Consider the following 18208-nt stretch of genomic DNA (forward strand, 5'->3'; position numbering starts at 1 on the left):
AGGGATCCCCCAAACCTGTACCAGCAAATTGAAACAAGATACTTTCTCCCATCAACTGCCAAAAACATTAAAGTTGGATATCAATGCAAAGTGTTAGTAAAAAAGAACAAATATAGGAACCCCTCATGTACTGCAGACCGAAGTGGACATTTTGGAAAGCAATGTTATGGTGTCCAGTCAAATGAGCTAGAAATAAACATATAACTTATAAGCCATAAATCGCTATCCTATGTAGTTAGTTCAGGGAAATTTTCACACTGTTTCTTAAAAGAACATATATGAGGATATTTATTTCATCAGTGTTCGTAGAAGCAAAAGGCTACGTGTTCATCATCAGAGGAAAGGATAAGTTAATATGGTGCTATGTAATAGTTAGACACAATGGATCTGATGCATAATAGATGTTAAACTCAGTGCTGATTGAAAAATCAGAAACAGATCGAGGTATATACCAACGTACTACAAAATGATGTACCAAATGATATATCCATAAGGTTGTACAGAGAAGCCTGATTTGTAAAAAGAAAAAGATTGATAGCAAGCCAAACCCATCATAGGGGACTGGTTAGATAAAGAATGGTACATACATGCAGTGGAATAATATGGAGCTGTAAAAAAGAATAAGATCTTTATGTACTAGTGGAAAGATCTTCAAAATAAGTAAAACAGCAAAGTACAATGCAGCATGTCTGGTAAGTTACTTTTTGGGCAAAAGAGGGGATAAGAATATCTATATTTATATTTGCTTTATTTGAATTAAGAAGCACAAAAGGGATAACAAGAAAGCAATAAATGTGGTAGGAGGTGGGAACAGCGTAGATGGGACACAGGGAAGGGAGGGAGACTTTCCAGTGTTTACCTCTGATATATATCTATATATATAGGTATATAGATATATAGATATATAGATATATATAAAATAATGATTTCAGAGAGGAAGGGAGAGAGAGACTGAAGCATCAATGATGACAGAGAATCATCGATCAGCTGCCTCCTGCATGCTCTCCTTTGGGGATCGTGCCCGCAACCTGGGCATGTGCCCTGACTGGGAATTGAACCTTGACCTTCTGGTTCATAGGTTGACACTCAACCATTGAGTCACACCCGCCTGGACTATATGTATATCATATATATATATATATATATATATATATATATATATATATATCCTTTTTATTTTTTGTTATTCAAAAGAGCTGCATTTTTAAATTTAGCTTTCTGATTCTGTGTTTATACCTCCAACACTTTCACAGTGATTTTCTGCTCCTCAATCAAAAAAGCATGCTTGGTCATGTCACAGATACATTTCACACACATGGAACCACCATGGGCACTGCTGACATACTTTTGCATTTTAGACAACCTCATCAGAACTTTTGGTCTTATGACCTAAACTCCTTATAATTTGCCGGGCCACACTCCATTTGTGGATTTTGGTGCTTCCCAACTTTCACGTTATAAAGATAAATTTCCATTACCAGGGATTCAGGACAGCCTAGTTTTATTATAGGTTATATTATAGGATATAGCCTAAAACAGTATGCAAATGCTGGATCATCCTGAATGTCTGTAGACATCATCCCCAAAAGACTAAAAATATTTTAAACCATGAGAATGTATAGCATATATTTTAAAAAATAAGTATACACTCACATAAAACACTATGTGTTATGGAGACATACACAAATACTTGTATTACAAAGAAAAACAAATAAAAAGACACAGAATAAACCCATTGATAGATTGAAGAGAAGGGAGTGAGGAATTTAGCTTAAAAAGTAATCAATGAATAAATAAAAATAGGAAAGGCACCCTGACCAAACCAGTTATGAAGATGGGCTAGAAATTGTAATAATAATAAAAAAAGAAAACAGTAAATGTTAAAGAAGAGGTATTCCAATTTCTCCAGTGTTTTTTGAAAGAAAAGCGTATTTGCTGACAGTTCGCTGATCTTTAATTTCTCAGAACACCAAGGAAAGTTTGAACAGTGGCATAATTGGCCATTTTTAAATGGAAGCAGGTAAAATGTATTTTCAGTATGTTTCAAATTCAAATTGTTCAACATAAAAAGAAAACATGCAATTTTATTCCCTGGTTGAATAAAAAATTAAAGGGAAGAATAAATTAATAGAACAGGGAAAGTACTAATAAATTCTGAGAGGCATTAGGGAATTGTGGAGGAGCTAGATAATAAAATTATATGAAGGAAACTGAACACCAACCTGTCCTTTATCCATGTCACTGTTTGCATTCTCTGAGTCCATTGTCTCCGTCCTTTTCCTCTTTCCTTTTCTAAGAGCGTGGGTATTGCTAACTTCATCTGTTTGGAAGGTCGTCTGCATTGTATCAATGAGTTACCAGAGGTTTTCTAAAATTGTAGGAGGGAATGCCCATGTAGATGATGCTATTCCAGGTGTAGCCCAAAAATTAATGTTTTTCCTTAAAAACAAAAACAAAAGGATACATATATATTTACAACTGTATGTTTCATAATGGCAATAGCCACTCAAATTAATTACTTTTACTAAAAGTTTCCCATCATTCTTTCTCCCACTGACCAATTTAGTACACATTTTCATTTGATTCAAAAGTCTTTCAATTTCATCATCACCATCATCATGATGTAATGCTTCTATAATGTGATATGCACTGAGTTGTCACTTATAAAATAAAATAGTTAATTTTTTCCATATTTACAAGTTTTTTCTTGTCAATCAGTTATGAGGAGTCTATAAGACAAAGTAGAAATGTTATAAATCTATGCAAACACTATTTCAGAGGACTGAAGTTATACATCTTTAGGAAAAAGACAATAGTAGCAGATCTCATCAGGGCCAAAATATTCCAAGGTAGATCAATATGAATTACTGAGAAGTTTTGTGGGGTTTTTTTTCCCCCCTGAAAACTCTAAAGTTTTGAGATGGCAGGTTTCTTTGGTATAAACTTAAGAATTATACCATGAAGAATGGAGCATGCCCTAGCTGGTTTGGCTCAGTGGATAGAGTGTCAGCCTGCGGACTGAAGGGTCCCAGGTTTGATTCCGGTCAAGGGCACATGCCTGGGTTGGGGGCTCAATCCCTAGTAGGGGGTGTGCAGGAGGCAGCAGATCAATGATTCTCTCTCATCATTGATGTTTATATCTCTTTCTCCCTCTCCCTTCTTCTTTGAAATCAATTTTTAAAAACGGGGTAAAAATATCTCAAAGGCAACAATACATTTTAGAAAAATTTTAAGGGATAATCATTTTTCAATGCAGTCCTTAGGTCAAATAGGGTTGAGATGATCTAATTTAACTTTCACTGCAGATGATGTATAGATGATGCTGCACATTTGATCTTAGCATCCTTATCACTTGCATATACTGGTTTGTTTTTATGAAAAGATATTTTATTATAAAATATCTTTATCAACAGAAAGGACTGAGCTTAAAGGGACCTCAAGAAATATGTGGACATTTGAGCAGAAGGTAACATATGCTCCTTACTGAATTACACTAAGTAATTATATTAGAAAATATGGTTCTGTTACCTATTTTAAGAGAAATTCATTATTCTCTACCCCAATCATAAAATAATATTTAAGGCGGTCTTGTCAGAATTGTATATTGTGATTTGCTGAAAACTGACTTGAGGTTTTCAAATACATAAATAGTACTTGACTAACACTGTTACATCTGATTCACAAATATCAGAGATCTTACCTAATATTAAGCTTTATTAATAATTTTAAAGATACAGCAACCAAGAGGCACAGGCAGAGTAAGGAGAGGTCTAGAACATTCCATTGACTTATAGGGCCTTCCTTCCAACACCATATAGGTACTCTGTAGTCTAGAATAATAGCTGAGGCTTCTAAGTGAGGTTTGGAGGTCGCCTCGCACAGTGGGGGGTGTTTAAGTTGTGACACATTTCCATTTTATTTCGCAGAGCCTAGCTTACATGACCATTCTAGGAGTTTATCAATCCATAAAACCTAGGTATGTTTTCCAAAAGCAATCCTAAATCAGGGATATACAATGAAGAGCATTTCATAGATGAAAGCTACACTTTTAGTAAATATCATTAGTCTATTTACCCAGAGCAAGGTCAGCGAACATTTTCTGTAAAGGCTCAGATGATAAATATTTTAGGCTTTGCAGGCCAAGAGGTAAAATCAAGGATATTATGTAGGTACAGAGCTAGAAAGAACAAATTTCCCAAAGTTTTTATTTATAAAACTGAATATATACTAATGATAATTGAGTACAAGTTTTTGGTAACACAGGTCTACTAATAGGAATGGAATTTTTAAAAAAGCACATCTTGTTTAATTGGCTGGTTTGATCTTCTACCCAGATACTAACTCTTTCTCCATATCAGCAACAAGGTTGTTTATGATTTCTGTGCTCACTAGAGTAGCACTTTTAATTTTCTTCGAAAACCTTTCCTTTGCATTTACATCTTGGCTAACTGTTTGGTGTAAGAGGCCTAGCTTTTGGCCTATCTTGGTTTTTGACATGCCTTCCTCACTAAGCTTAATCATTTCTAGCTTTCGATTTAAAGTGAGAGACTTGCACTTCTTCCTCTCACTTGAACACTGAGAGGCCATTGTAGGGTTATTAATTGGTCTAATTTCAATATTGTTGTGTCTCAAGGAACAGGCCCAATTAGAGGGAAAGAGATGAGGGATCTGCTGGTTGGTAGAGCAGTAAGAACATACACAACATTTATTAATTAAATCTGCAGCCTCATACAGGTGCATTCGTGGTGCCCCCAACAATTATGATAGTAGCATCAAAGATCATTGATCATAAATCACCATAACAGATATAATAATAATGAAAAATTTGGAATATTGCAAGAATTACCAAAAAAGTGACAGAGACAGGAAATGAACAAATGCTGTTGAAAAAATGCTGATAGACTTGCTTGATGCAGGGTTGCCACAAACACTCAGTTTGTAAAAAACATAATATTGGTAAAGCACAATAAATGAAACACCAAAAAAACAAGGTATGCCTATATTTAAAAAATAAGGAAATTTCCATTGCATTTGTATTGACATCTGAAAGACAATGGTGGAGCTGTAATTTGAACTTGAAAAGTACATCCAGTGTAATCTGAGTCAGGGTAAACATCTTCATTTCTTGTTTCAACTTTTGACAGCAGGGGAAGTGTATAAAATAAGTTAACATTACTTATAAGCCACAATTTAGTTGCTATCAGAATGGCTTCACCTCCCTGTAAGTTTTGCATTAAACACTTGTTTTGTCTTGTAATTTGTTAATGAATTTATTAAGAAATATTATCAAGTCTGTAGCAAAAGCCAAAATTTTCAAAGCCATTCAATGTTCCATAAGAGTGGTCGAGGGTCATTCTCATTCACAAAAATTTCAGTGTTGACCTTGAGCTCAAACATTTGCAGTAAAACATTTCTACTGCTAAGCTAGTAAAATGTTATAAAGCAGGACAAATTAGAATATTCAATCCTATCTAATAAAAGACAAAAAGGGTAATTAATCGTACCTCCGCTATGCTTCCCATTGGCTAATCAGGGCGATATGCAAATTAACTGCCAACAAAGATGGTGGCCAGCAGCCACACAACTGAAGCGAGCAGGAGGCTTGCTTGCTCCAGTGATGGAGGAAGCCAAGGTTCTTCACCTGCCGCGGCCCAGCTCTGAGCTCCAAAAGCAACAGAGTTTCAATTATAGAAGCTAAACAAACCCCAGATACCTGCTTTCAGTAGGCCGTGGTCTCAGAGCTGGAGCCAGCTCTCAGCTCCAGTGATGGCAACAAAGTTTCAATTATAGAAGGTAAATAAATCCCAGAATTAAAAAAAAGAAAAAAAGGAGAGGCTGGGAGCTTCAGTCGCCAGCCAGCCTGAAAACAGCCCTCAGCCCCTCACCCAGACTGGCCAGGCACCCCAGTGGGGACCCCCACCCTGAAGGGGGTGTGACCAGCTACAAACAGCCATCAGCCCCTCACCCAGGCTGGCCAGGCACCCAACCAGGACCCCCACCCTGATCCGGGGCACCCTTAAGGGCAAACCAGCCGGCCCCCACCCATGCACCAGGCTTCTATCCTATATAATAAAAGGGTAATATGCAAACTGACCCTAACAGCAGAAAGACTGGGAATGACTGGTCACTATGACACACACTGACCACCAGGGGGCAGACGCTCAATGTAGGAGCTGCCCTCTGGTGGTCAGGGTGCTACCACATGGGGGAGCTCTGCTCAGCCACAAGCCAGGCTGATGGCTGCCAGTACAGTGGTGGTGGTGGGAGCCTCTCCTGCCTCCTCAGCAGTGCTAAGGATGTCCAATTGCAGCTTAGGTCTGCTCCCCGCTGGCAAGTGGACATTCCCCAAGGGCTGCCGGGCTGCCAGAGGGATGTCTGATTGCCAGCTTAGGCCCAATCCCCTGGGGAGCAGGACTAAGCCAGCAGGTGATCATCCCCCAAGGGGTCCCAGACTGTGAGAGGGCACAGGCTGGGCTGAGGGATCCCCCCCCAAGTGCACAAATTTTTGTGCACCGGGCCTCTAGTTTCTATTTATTAAAAAAATGTATGGAACTGACAGTGGTCAAGTCCACAAGAATGAAGTTCACTCCTGACACTAGTCAATAATATATGATATTTTCAGAAATTGCCAAGGTGACCTTTAAATTTTTTTTTGAAATGTGAGTCATGATGGCCAAAACAATCTTGAAAAAGAAGAAACTTGGAAAAAGCACACTTCCCAATTTCAAATCTTACTACAAAGCTATAGTAATCAAGATAGTTTGGAACTGACATAAGGATAGACACATAAATCATTGGAATAAAATGGAGAGTTCAGAAATAAACCCTTATATCTATAGTCGATTTTTTTAAAAATGTATTTTTTATTGATTTCAGAGAGGGAAGGAAAGGGAGACAGAGATAGAAACATCAATGATGAGGGAGAATCATTGACCAGCTTTCTGCTGCATGCCCCCTACTGGGGATCGAGTCAGCAACCCAGGCATGTACCCTTGACTGGAATTGAACCTAGGACCCTTCAGTCCGCAGGCCAACGCTCCATTCACTCAGCCAAACCCACTAGGGCGCTCAATTGGTTTTCTAACAAGGATGCTAAGGCAATTAAATGAGAAGAGTCTTTGCAACAAACTGCTGGAAAAATGGAAAAACTCAGCCATTTGCCTTGTTTTTTAATTAATTAGTATGTTATTCCCGATGTCCTCAATTCTTTGACCAACTGCTTTTGTTGAAAGGCTAATAGTCTTTGCAATCAAATATGATTTAATTAATTCATTATTGGTAGATGGCATTCCTTGCTCAGCTAACAAATGAACCACTCAAAAACTTATTTTGGTTTTAGACTCATTTTCATTTTTTTTTTTGAGAAGAAATTCTGCTGTGATATTCATTTTAAAATTTCTAATTATTCTGACTGTTGCTGTCCTGTAAGCTGGAAATATTGCAATGACTGCTTATTTTGATAATGCAGACATTTATCATGTTCTCTTAGCAGAGCTATAGTGTCACTGTATAAGACACACAATGCTTTGCCATCTAATCTTATAACAAAATAATCTATACTTCACTTGGCTTTAAAACAATAAGTCCAGTTTTCCCTTTTTTTTCTTTTTTTAACATGATTGCCATGCACTGATCATACAAAATAAAATAATATGCCATATGATGACAATATGCACGACACTAAAACACCATCGAGTTATTATAACTGCATCACTGTGACTTGTGGACACTGAGCAGCAGGAAGTACAAAGTGATGAGACTGATCCATATGGTCACTGTCACAACTACTCAAATCTGTCGCACAGCATGAAAACAGCCACAGGCACCATGTGAACACATAAGTGTGGCCGTGGTTTCAATATATTTATGGACAGTGAAACTTGAATTTTATATAATTTCTACATATCATGATATGTTATTCTTATATTATTTTTTCAACTATTTAAAACTGAAAAACATTACTAGCTTATAGCGACCTGTTAAATATTATTTAGTGATCCTGGCTGGTGTGGCTCAGTTATTTGAGCGTCATCCCATGCACCAAAAGGTCACTGGTTCAATTCCCAGTCAGGGCACATGCCCGGTTGTGGTTCAATCCCCAGTGGTGGGTGTGCAGAAGGCACAGATCGATGTTTCTCTCTCACATCAATATTTCTCTCTCTCTTTCCCTTCCTCTCTTTCTAAAACCAATAAAAACATATTTTAAAAATATTATTTAGTAATGGTGACAGATTTCAGAGTCCTGGTTTGCTGGGGTTGAAGATAACCCCAGGGTAGGGGGAGAGGGAATGGGAAGATATTGTTTGACGGGTATAGAGTTTCAGTTTTGCAAGATGAAAAGAGTTCTGGAGATGGACTGTGGTGATGACTGTATAACAATGTGACCGTATTTCATGCCTCTGCACTGTACACTTAAAAATGGCTAAGATGCTAAATTTTATGTCATGTGTTTTGCCACAGTTAAAATTTTGGGGAAAAAAAATTATTTCACAAAAATGGAATGCTAAAACTCTCTCTTGCTGATGTGATTTAGTTAAAGAGCAAATCCTCAAGTTTCTTCACAAACAATTTGCTCAAGACCAAACTGAATGGGCATATCAGACCCCTTTTCTAATGACTACTTTTGGGTAGATTTCAGGTGAGTGTTATAACTTCCATAAACGGATAATCCTGTGTTTATATTACTTGCCAATTAGCAAATTCAGAAGAAATGTTAATAATGCTCTATTAATTAAAGACTACGAGCTCCTGATAGTAAAAAATTCACTATGTAGTAATCTCCCCTTCTTTATTTTTTGCTGATAGAAAGCATGTCATTAACTCCCTAGCTAGTTATACGGATGAGTTTAAACATAACCACATCCATGGGAACATCCAATATCTGTGGTTGGATGAAGAACACAAGCCAATGGCTTTGAATCTTTTTTTGACTGCAGCTCAGAGTAAAAAGTTCATTTTACATTTTGATCCAAAACACACATGTACACACACACACACAAATATCTAAAACAAAATTTCATGAAACATACTCACCCTTACTACATATGATGCACTTTCTCAGTTCCTATTATAACTACTGGATTTTATTTCATTTTTTAAAGTGCTGGTCAGAGCACATTCAATTGATTTCCCAACTCACTAATGTGTTATAACCCATGGTTTGAAAATAATGCTCTAAGCAACATCCAAACTGTAAAAAAATGATATCTAAAAAGCAAGACAAAGAAAGATGAAGTTAGTAACTACAGAAAGCAAGTGAAGTTAATAAAAATATAAATTCTTAATGCATATAGGTTTACTTTTAATAAATCAATGAAAAAATTAATGCCTTGGGCCAGGGACCTGAGAGGGTTTGCTGAGCGAGTGAATGAGTGAATGAATGAGCAAGTAAGTGAATGAGCAAGCAGCTACCGGTCAGGATAGTTGGCACTCCACTCTGGGCTGCCTGACGCAAACCCTGGGCAGTTCCCACCCTGCTTCCAGCGGCCTCACTCCCCTCTCCCAGCTGCATAGTTCGCGCAGGGCAAAGGCGGCCGGGTGTGTGTGTTGGCAGATCGGTGCATGAGCACCTGCCAGCCTGGGATCCCGGGGAGGGCGGTTTGTGGGCGTGGCCGGTGGCGGATCGCTGTGGTCCCACCTGCCAGCCCTGGATCGGGTCCCATACCGGTCGCAGATAGCAGGCCCAATTGGCAGCGGGGCAGGCGGGATGGCGCTGTCCCGCCCTGCCTGCAGTATGCAAATTAGCCGCCATCTTTGTTGCCAGTTAACCGCCATCTTGGTTGGCAGTTAATTTGCATATCGTCCTGATTAGCCAATGGGAAGTGTATCGGAGGTATGGTTAATTATCCTATTTGTCTTTTATTAGATAGGATTAAAACATTGGGTGCCTTCTCCTGCAGCACCCACAGCACTCTAAAACAAGTGTTTGGATGGCTTGCTTTTCACTGTTTTTGACTTCTAGATAGAAGTTACTAGGTTTTACTAATGTCCATTAGGGAGCAATTCAACTCAATCTTTTTACTCCCTTTATGTCCAAATGACGTCAAACACATTTTCAATTTCCAAGTTGTTCCAGCAATATCCTGATTAAAAAGATGATCAATATACTTTAGGATGGTTCAGCAATGCTGCCAAACTATGATTGCATTACTTAGATTGGATGGAAGACTATGCAGGAGCCTAAGAAATGCTAAAGGGTCTTCTTTAAGAAAAAGAAGAACAAATAAAAGATAAAAAATATGAACAATACTGGTAAATGCATATCTATCAACAATTGTATCTAAAAATCAAAATAAATGAACAAAGAATTTAATGAACAAAATAAACAGATGAATAAAATAGAACCAGAAGCATGAACACATGGAACAGACTGATGAATCTCAGATGGAAGTGGGGAGGGGGACCAGGAAGTGATTAACCAAAGAACTAATATGCATACATGCATTACCTAGGGACACAGACAATAGGGTGGTGAATGCCTGGGTGGAGCGGGAACCAGGTGGAGGGATAAATGGGGGAAACAGGGGACATCTGTAATATTCTCAACAATGAAGGTTTTTTAAAAAAAGAAATACTAATTTTTATGAGTATTTTCTTCTTGTAGTATACTAACTGTTCCCTCACCCCCTTATATTCACATGTTTTTTCCTTGTTTATCAGAAACACAAATGCAGAGTTAAGCTTAAAGGAAAGTAAGAATCCATTAAAAGTTCTATTTTAGAATAACTACAAGTCATACAAATCATCTTCCACTTCACAGTTTTTGATTCATGTGGAACATTTTAAAATATATTTTATTGATTTTTTACAGAGAGGAAGGGAGAAAGATAGTTAGAAACATCGATGAGAGAGAAACATCGATCAGCTGCCTCCTGCACATCTCCTACTGGGGATGTGCCCGCAACCCAGGTACATGCCCTTGACCGGAATCGAACCTGGGACCTTTCAGTCCGCAGGCCGACGCTCTATCCACTGAGCCAAACCAGTTTCGGCTCATGTGGAACATTTTATTCATCGTAAAAGCTGAGAGCAAGATGAGATCATCACGTGCTTTTTTTGATTTAAGTAGTCATATTCTAAAACACTAATGTTTTAAGCCAATTTTAAAAATTCACAAAATGTAATAATTTTGATGTAAGAATCAATCCCTATGCATAATAATCAGGAGTAAGTCAACCTTCAAACATTAATTTATCTTACAATTATAACATGAAAGGACAAGCTAATTTCTCTTTGAAATATGTACCCCATTATACCTTATATTAATATCATGTATTAATGAAATAACTGATTACCATTTACCAATGTCTCTATTAATTTTGTACTTTTGTTGTTTCAAAAGTTTAAGTCTAAACATAATTAATGTGCTGAGATGCATTAGATAATTTACTTAATAAATCATTATAAGTGGTTTGCCCCCTCACCTACTACCAGTAAGTTTATCTTCTTGCTCTAATATTCTTTTGTACCACGTTCAAGCAACATTTTAAAAAATGGTCAGCTACATTTCACATTTTTATCATTTCTCTATCTCCTATGTATAGGTCATTAGAATAATACATAAATATATATCTTTGAGTGACCGTATTTTTCTATCAATAAATTCATAGAATAATGAAAAGGAAGGGAGTGTAAGAGACTATCTTCTCTTTGTTACCTGTCTTGCCAAGCCTGGGTATAGACAGTTGTAGGACAAGTCAGCACTAGGAATCTAGTTAAGGGTGGAGAATGCAAGTATTAATCAAGGAAGGAAGCCCAAGAAAATGGGATGGATCTATTTAATCCTGCTGAAACCCAGAGTGTTATAAACCAAGGAGGATACACTGAACTGAGTGTGTGAAAGCCAACCTCAAGGTTCAGGCATGTCAAAGACAGGAGACTCAACAGCAGTGGCACTTTGGGTCAATGTTGTAAGCCAGTGATCCTATAGCAGAGAAGTTGTTCAAACAGCCAGGGTGAGAAACAACTTCAGGCAAATGTACATCCTATTCATAGGAAGAGGGGAAGGGTAAACTTGACCTTCTACCAAAGGATAGAAAGTTTAGTGAAATCCTATTATTTATTTATTGGTAAAGGTAAAATCTTGCTATATAATAGTAGACAGTTCAAGATAGTCTTCCAGTCTGACTCTCTTCCAAATATATTAGATGACTAGAGGTCCAGTGCATGAAATTTGTGCATGGGTAGGGTCCCTAGCGGCTGTTGGCTGCTGGCCGGGGCCTCCCTTCATTCCATGCTGCCCCCTGGTGGTCAACACACATCACAGCGAGTGGTTGAACTCCCGGTTGGTCAAACTCCCGAGGGGACACTTTACATATTAGGCTTTTATATATATAGATAATTCAGGGTCACATAAGTGGTGACAAACACAGGATCTAGAATCAAACTGTCTGGAACCACAACCCTAGAACCAATACTTACTACCTATGTTAAATTTCTGTGACTCTTTCCACAACTGTGAAATGGTGAGAATAGTCCCCCATTGAGTTGATATGTTAGGTATGTTAATGACATTAACTTATTAATCGTTTTTAAATTATTAACTGAAGCAAAAAGACCCAGATTCCCCTCATACAAGTTTAGATCAAACATGTGGGGGTGGGTGGGATGTTTATAAACTGCAGTGGAATGCATGAGTATTGTGCCACTAAGCCCTGCACAGCCTAGAGGGTCAAAAGGGAACTTGGGAAAAAAATAAAACTAGGCAGAATGAGAGATCAGGACCCCCTGGAAACTTGACCTGTCCACTGAAGTGAGAAAGTCACATGATGAAATAACCAGCCCATGATGTGAGAGAATATGGTCACAGCAATAGGACAATCTCACACAGCAATGAGAATGTGATCTCAGACCTAGTGTTCTAAGAACATGGTGGTGGGAGTCAAGGTTCACAGTATTGCAATTGTGGGAAGCTGGAGATAATGGGTCTATGGAGCTGAGCACTTGGTAAACGTGAAATTATCCTGACTGATTGACGGCCCCAGCTACCAGGTCTCCATAGGAGGCTGAATGTTGAAAAGTCTCCTAAGCTACAGCTTGGGGCAGGATTTAGGAAGAGTGGGTGCTACATTACCGGGATGTCTAGCATTATTTTCAGGAGCCTGATACTAAGTCCTTCTACCTCTCTTCTAAGCTGTAAGAGCATGGATACCATTACAGACTCTGAACTCAAGACTAAATTTTAGAACTAGTGTTTTTGGCCCAGAATGGGCTTAACCAAAACATTTAGACATAAATTGGAATACTTAACTGGTCTAAAGGCAATTTGGGAATCAAATGAGTCCTTCTTGTGACAGAAGTCTATGTAAGTTGTCCTAGTTAGTTAACACAGTCTTCCCTTCTAGGGTCAGAACCATCACCCCAACTCACTTGTCTCTCTCCCAATCTGTTTAAAGTTGCAAGAGGACTAACTCACAAAACACCTATCCACTTAGTCTTAGGATGGACAGCACTCACGTGCATTTGGGAGATGTCCCTGAACTTATACAGGCCAAGAGTCCATGGTTTCCTCTGCTTATCCTTGACTGACAGTGCTCAAGACACTTCTCCAATCTTAGAGGAAGCACCTAGGTGATGCTAATGTTGATGGATTGAGAGAATGATTTGATGTTGCAGAAGCCTTGGTATCTGTATGGATTTGTATGGTTTGATGATGATCTCTCTCTCTCTCTCTTTCTCTCTTTCCTTAAGAACCTGATGAAAACTATGGATCATGTCCCTCCAAAAAAGGCTCATATTTTTACAGATAATTTCAGGTTCCTAGAAACCTGGCTCTGAATTCCAGGTTCAGAACTCCTATAGCAGAAATAGGACCAGCAATAACAGGATTTTGGTTTTTGGCTTTCTTCTTTGAAATATAAAATTTACTATATTTCAATTTAGTGTTTCTTTCTTGGGGCTACTAGATCCATAGGATGTTATTACATTTGGATAAATTCAATAACCTCTGGAACTGTGTGTTATTGAAACATGTTTTACTAATCATCGGTTACTGGTCGCAATTCTCTGTTCTCCTGGTACACTCTGCTCTCTTAGCGACATTATTCTTTCAGGTTATCAGCACACTAATGCACTAGCATACAAATCTATTAGCATAAAATATTTAATGCAAAAGTCCTACAAAAATTATTGTAAGAAATAAAGGAAATTTACTATTAAATGTTGCTGTTATTTTATTAAGACAATCTAGATTTAATTCATAAACATTAGTTAGTCAAGATTTTATTGATCTCATATTCTTTTTTTGTTTGTTAACCCTTCACCTGGAGATATTTTTCCATTGATTTTTATGGAGAGTGAAGAGGGAGAGAAACATTGATATGAGAGAAACACATTGGTTGTCTCCTGCATGAGCCCCAACTAAGGCCTCGGACCAGGGAAGAACCTGCAACCAAGATATGTGCCCTTGACCAGAATGGAACCCAGGACCCTTTGGTCTGCAGGCCAATGCTCTATCCATTGAGCCAAATCAGCTACGGCTATCCATCTCATATTCTAACATAATTACTGTGCAACTTTAACCCACCACCTTACTTTTATTTTCTTTTTTCACTTAAGAATGTAGAAATGTTTATAACTTGTATGGAAATTCTAATCATGGATCTAGAAGGCAATAAGTTCACTTTCAAACTTGCTTTGTAAATTGCCCATTCTTAGAAATGGTGGAACTGTTTTACACTATCTGAATAATAATGAACAGTGCTGCTCTGTGATTTATAACTCTAAGAGCTTTATAATTTGATTTATGAACAGCTCTCAAATTTTCCATTGGCAGCTCAGACAACTATGAGTAAATTTTCTGGCCAAATGACTCAGTATTTTGCTGCATGACTAATTCTACACTCAATGTGGAAACTATATAAATGAATTCTATTATATTCAGTTGATAATAAATGACCACTTTCCAAAAACTGTCTGCAAAGCATTATGGGGTAGATGAATTCAATTATGTTGACATTTTAAACTCTCAAACTCAGACTCTTTTGAGAAGTCTGCAATGTTCACACACACACACACACACACACACACAGAAATTGCACAGAAAAACTCCACACAACATTTCCCTCCGTAGCATCATCATGGGTTCCACACCCCAAAGGACAACAATCTTGTTAGGCTCTAAAATTTCTAAAATGTTAAAAGAACAATTTGGGATGATTCCATTTGAAATATTTTCTCTTACAATGATGTCTTTAAATTATTTTTAAGGTTTTCATTATGGTAAAATGAATAAAAAGGCCTTTCTCAAGAAATATTTGCTGAAAATAATATTTGGTATTACTGCAAATAACAATTGTTTTTCCTTCAAAAATTCAAATTTTATTTTATTTTTTTTAAAAATATATTTTATTGATTTTTTTTACAGAGAGGAAGGGAGAGAGATAGAGAGTTAGAAACATCGATTAGAGAGAAACATCGACCAGCTGCCTGCTGTACATCTCCTACTGGGGACGTGCCCGCAACCCAGGTACATGCCCCTGACCGGAATTGAACCCGGGACCTTTCAGTCCGCAGGCCGATGCTCTATCCACTGAGCCAAACCGGTTTCGGCAAAAATTCAAATTTTAAAAAGAAAAGTGATCCATCCACATGATGCCTTTCCTGATTCTGGTGGTTGAAAAAAATCACCTCCAAGGGTACATTAGATAATGTGGGTTCTTCCAAATAACGTAGTTTCTTTTCCTTTCAATATAATAACATGTATGTCATGAAAAAACCATTTGGAAATAAACAGGCCATATAACACATTTCTTCAGATTCTTCTTAATTTCTTTCATATCACTTAATTCTGAGAGTAAAAAACTTCACCTAGGAATAAGTAGATTACCAGCTCCAAATCAGTATGATTTATTTATAATAATTTATTGCTAGAGTCATTTGTACATAAACTTTCTGTTTTTGAGGAGGTGACATTTCAATGTAATGCCCTTGTGTGATTACCATTTGGGTAATTTACTCACTTCCATATAGGTTTGTAATCAAAGCTTACAGACAATCTGGATTATATTCCAAGGTATTCCTTATCTTCAAAATCATTCTTCTAGTGCCAGGGGTGGGGAACCTTTTTTCTGCCAAGGGCCATTTGGATGTTTATAACATCATTCGAGTGCCATACAAAATTATCAACTGAAAAATTAGCCTGTTCTATTTGGTCAAACATTTAATTAACTCACCCCTAATGCCTCGGCAGGGCCAGACCAAATGATTTCATGGGTCTTATAACAACCTCAGGCCGGATGTTCCCCACCCCTGTGTCTATCAGTAGCCAGGGCAGATGGGGAGGAGGCCATGGGCAGGGATCCATCATAACTAGTCAGAGTCAATTTTAGTTCTGTAGAGTCCAAAGTAGCCTGGGAGCAGAAAGAACCAGTCTGGGGGACTCGAGGTTTGTTAAAACAAATAGGTAACCCACAAATGCCCAGGGGAATGCCCTCTTCTCCTCTCTCTTTTCCTCTCAATTTCTCTCCACCTCTCAGTTTCTCTCCTACTGCTGTGTCCACGCCCCTAGAAGCTTGTTCAGGAACTCCTGTCTGACAAAGGGATCTTTATTAGCCTTTATCCAGGCTTTAATTGCATTTCTACTCAGCCCTTTTAGAGTTAAATTTCTCCAAAGATTGTGGACAGCAGCTCTCCTTTGTTCACCTACCTCCCCCTCTTCTACCCATTAGTCTGGTTTTAGCCTCTCCCACTATAATGAGTCAGTTCTCTGGAAGATTTTTGGAGGTCTCCTAGTCACCAGCCTGCAGTCCTCATCCTCCTTAACCTCCCACTTGCGCAACTGTTCCAGTTAGCCACTAAATTGGAACCCCCACTCCACTTGGCCTCCATGGTCTTGCCTTCTGCTCTCTTTCTCCAGTCCACAAATGGAAGCAGCAGTCTCCAAAGTTCTGATTCCAATTCTTTCTAGTTTCTCTTCCTTAGTCATTTCATCCATTTCCATGACTTCACTATAATTTCTGTTGATGACTCGTCTGTCTCTGGTTCTGACCTCTCTACCCACATGAGCTTACTGCATAATTTCACATGGATCTTCTTCTGACACCCTCCACCTCAATGGGTCTAAAACAAAGTTTGTCATCTCCCCCTTCAAAACTCTTCCTCCACCCTAGCTCAAAACTTGTCATATTTACCACCACCCCTCCTTTTTCTCAGTTGGTCATTACACAGCTTAGGGTGGAAACTTTTCTTCTTCCTGATGCATAAGTTTGGTGTTTGTGCCACAATTTCCTACTTCTAGGGAAGTCCTGCAGATACATCTGCCATCTTATTAAAGCCCCTTACTCTTACCTTTGGGAGGTGGAATGACTCTTTGATGAGAAAAATTGGGGAAGGCCTGCTAGCTACTAATGGTCCTATCTCTTGCTCACTCATGCAGAATGCCTTGTGGATTGGAGTGTCAGGCTCCTCTCAGCCTCTGGTCTTCAGGTAAGGAGTACAAGTAGGGTGGTTCCTGCTCTAGTGCCAGGAAGCACTATACATTTGACACCTGAACAACGTGGGGGTTAAGGGAGCTGACAATTGAAAATCTGCGTATAACTTTCAAATCCCCCCAAACTTAATTGCAAATAGCCTACTGTTGACTGGAAGCCTTACCAATAACATAAACAGTTTATTAACTCATATTTTGTATGTTATATGTATTATATACTGCATTCTTACAGTAAAGTAAGCTAAAGAGATGAAAATGTTATTAAGAAAATCGTAAGATAAAATACATTTTCAGTATTTATTTTTTTAAATTTCAGGTATAAGTGGACCCTCACAGTTCAAACCTGTGTTATTAAAGGGTCAACTATAGTTCTTCAGCTATGACTGAGGGGGTGGGGCATGCTGAGTCAGGGGAAAAGGAGTAAGATGCTCCATTTTGGCCTTGGGTCTAAGCCATGTTCTTCAGTCTGACTTTACCCTCAATAAAGCTAATATTTTAATTTCCTTTTGGTTCCTTGTGTGTGTTCTCAATAGATCATCTTCTACACACCTGGTGTGAAACTCTCTGTTATTTTCCCCAACTCACCGTCTTCTCTTGGGTGATAGTGCTAACTCAATATCAAAAAAAGTCAAAAAAATTATATATACTTTTCCATTTTGATTTTTCATTTCTTGGGATGAAAGATTTGGTCAAAAGCCTTCCTCCTCCATCTCTATCCCAAAACATTAAATTTTTATGACTTCAATAAAATGTCAATTATTCTTTTAAAATGAAAACCTG

General features: G+C 38.2%; 1 protein-coding gene across 4 annotated transcripts in view; it reads right to left on the reverse strand.

Annotated features, from left to right (window-relative positions):
• The window catches only part of BEND6 (BEN domain containing 6), a 50115-nt gene that overhangs the window by 29567 nt on the left and 2340 nt on the right, over nt 1–18208 (reverse strand). For 3 of the 4 annotated variants that reach the window (XM_070418336.1, XM_070418339.1, XM_070418338.1), the window contains exon 2: nt 2223–2439. In XM_070418336.1, the coding sequence (XP_070274437.1) occupies nt 2223–2342 (120 nt within the window). In that variant the 5' untranslated portion in view covers nt 2343–2439. Of the gene's footprint in view, nt 1–2222; nt 2440–9033; nt 9208–18208 lie in introns of all 4 variants that reach the window. The other variant, XM_070418337.1, reaches the window with a different exon arrangement.

This window comes from Myotis yumanensis, unplaced genomic scaffold, assembly GCF_028538775.1.
Source record: "Myotis yumanensis isolate MYYU_CA2020_CCGP unplaced genomic scaffold, mMyoYum1.0.hap1 SCAF_6, whole genome shotgun sequence".
Classification (NCBI taxonomy): Eukaryota; Metazoa; Chordata; class Mammalia; order Chiroptera; family Vespertilionidae; genus Myotis; species Myotis yumanensis.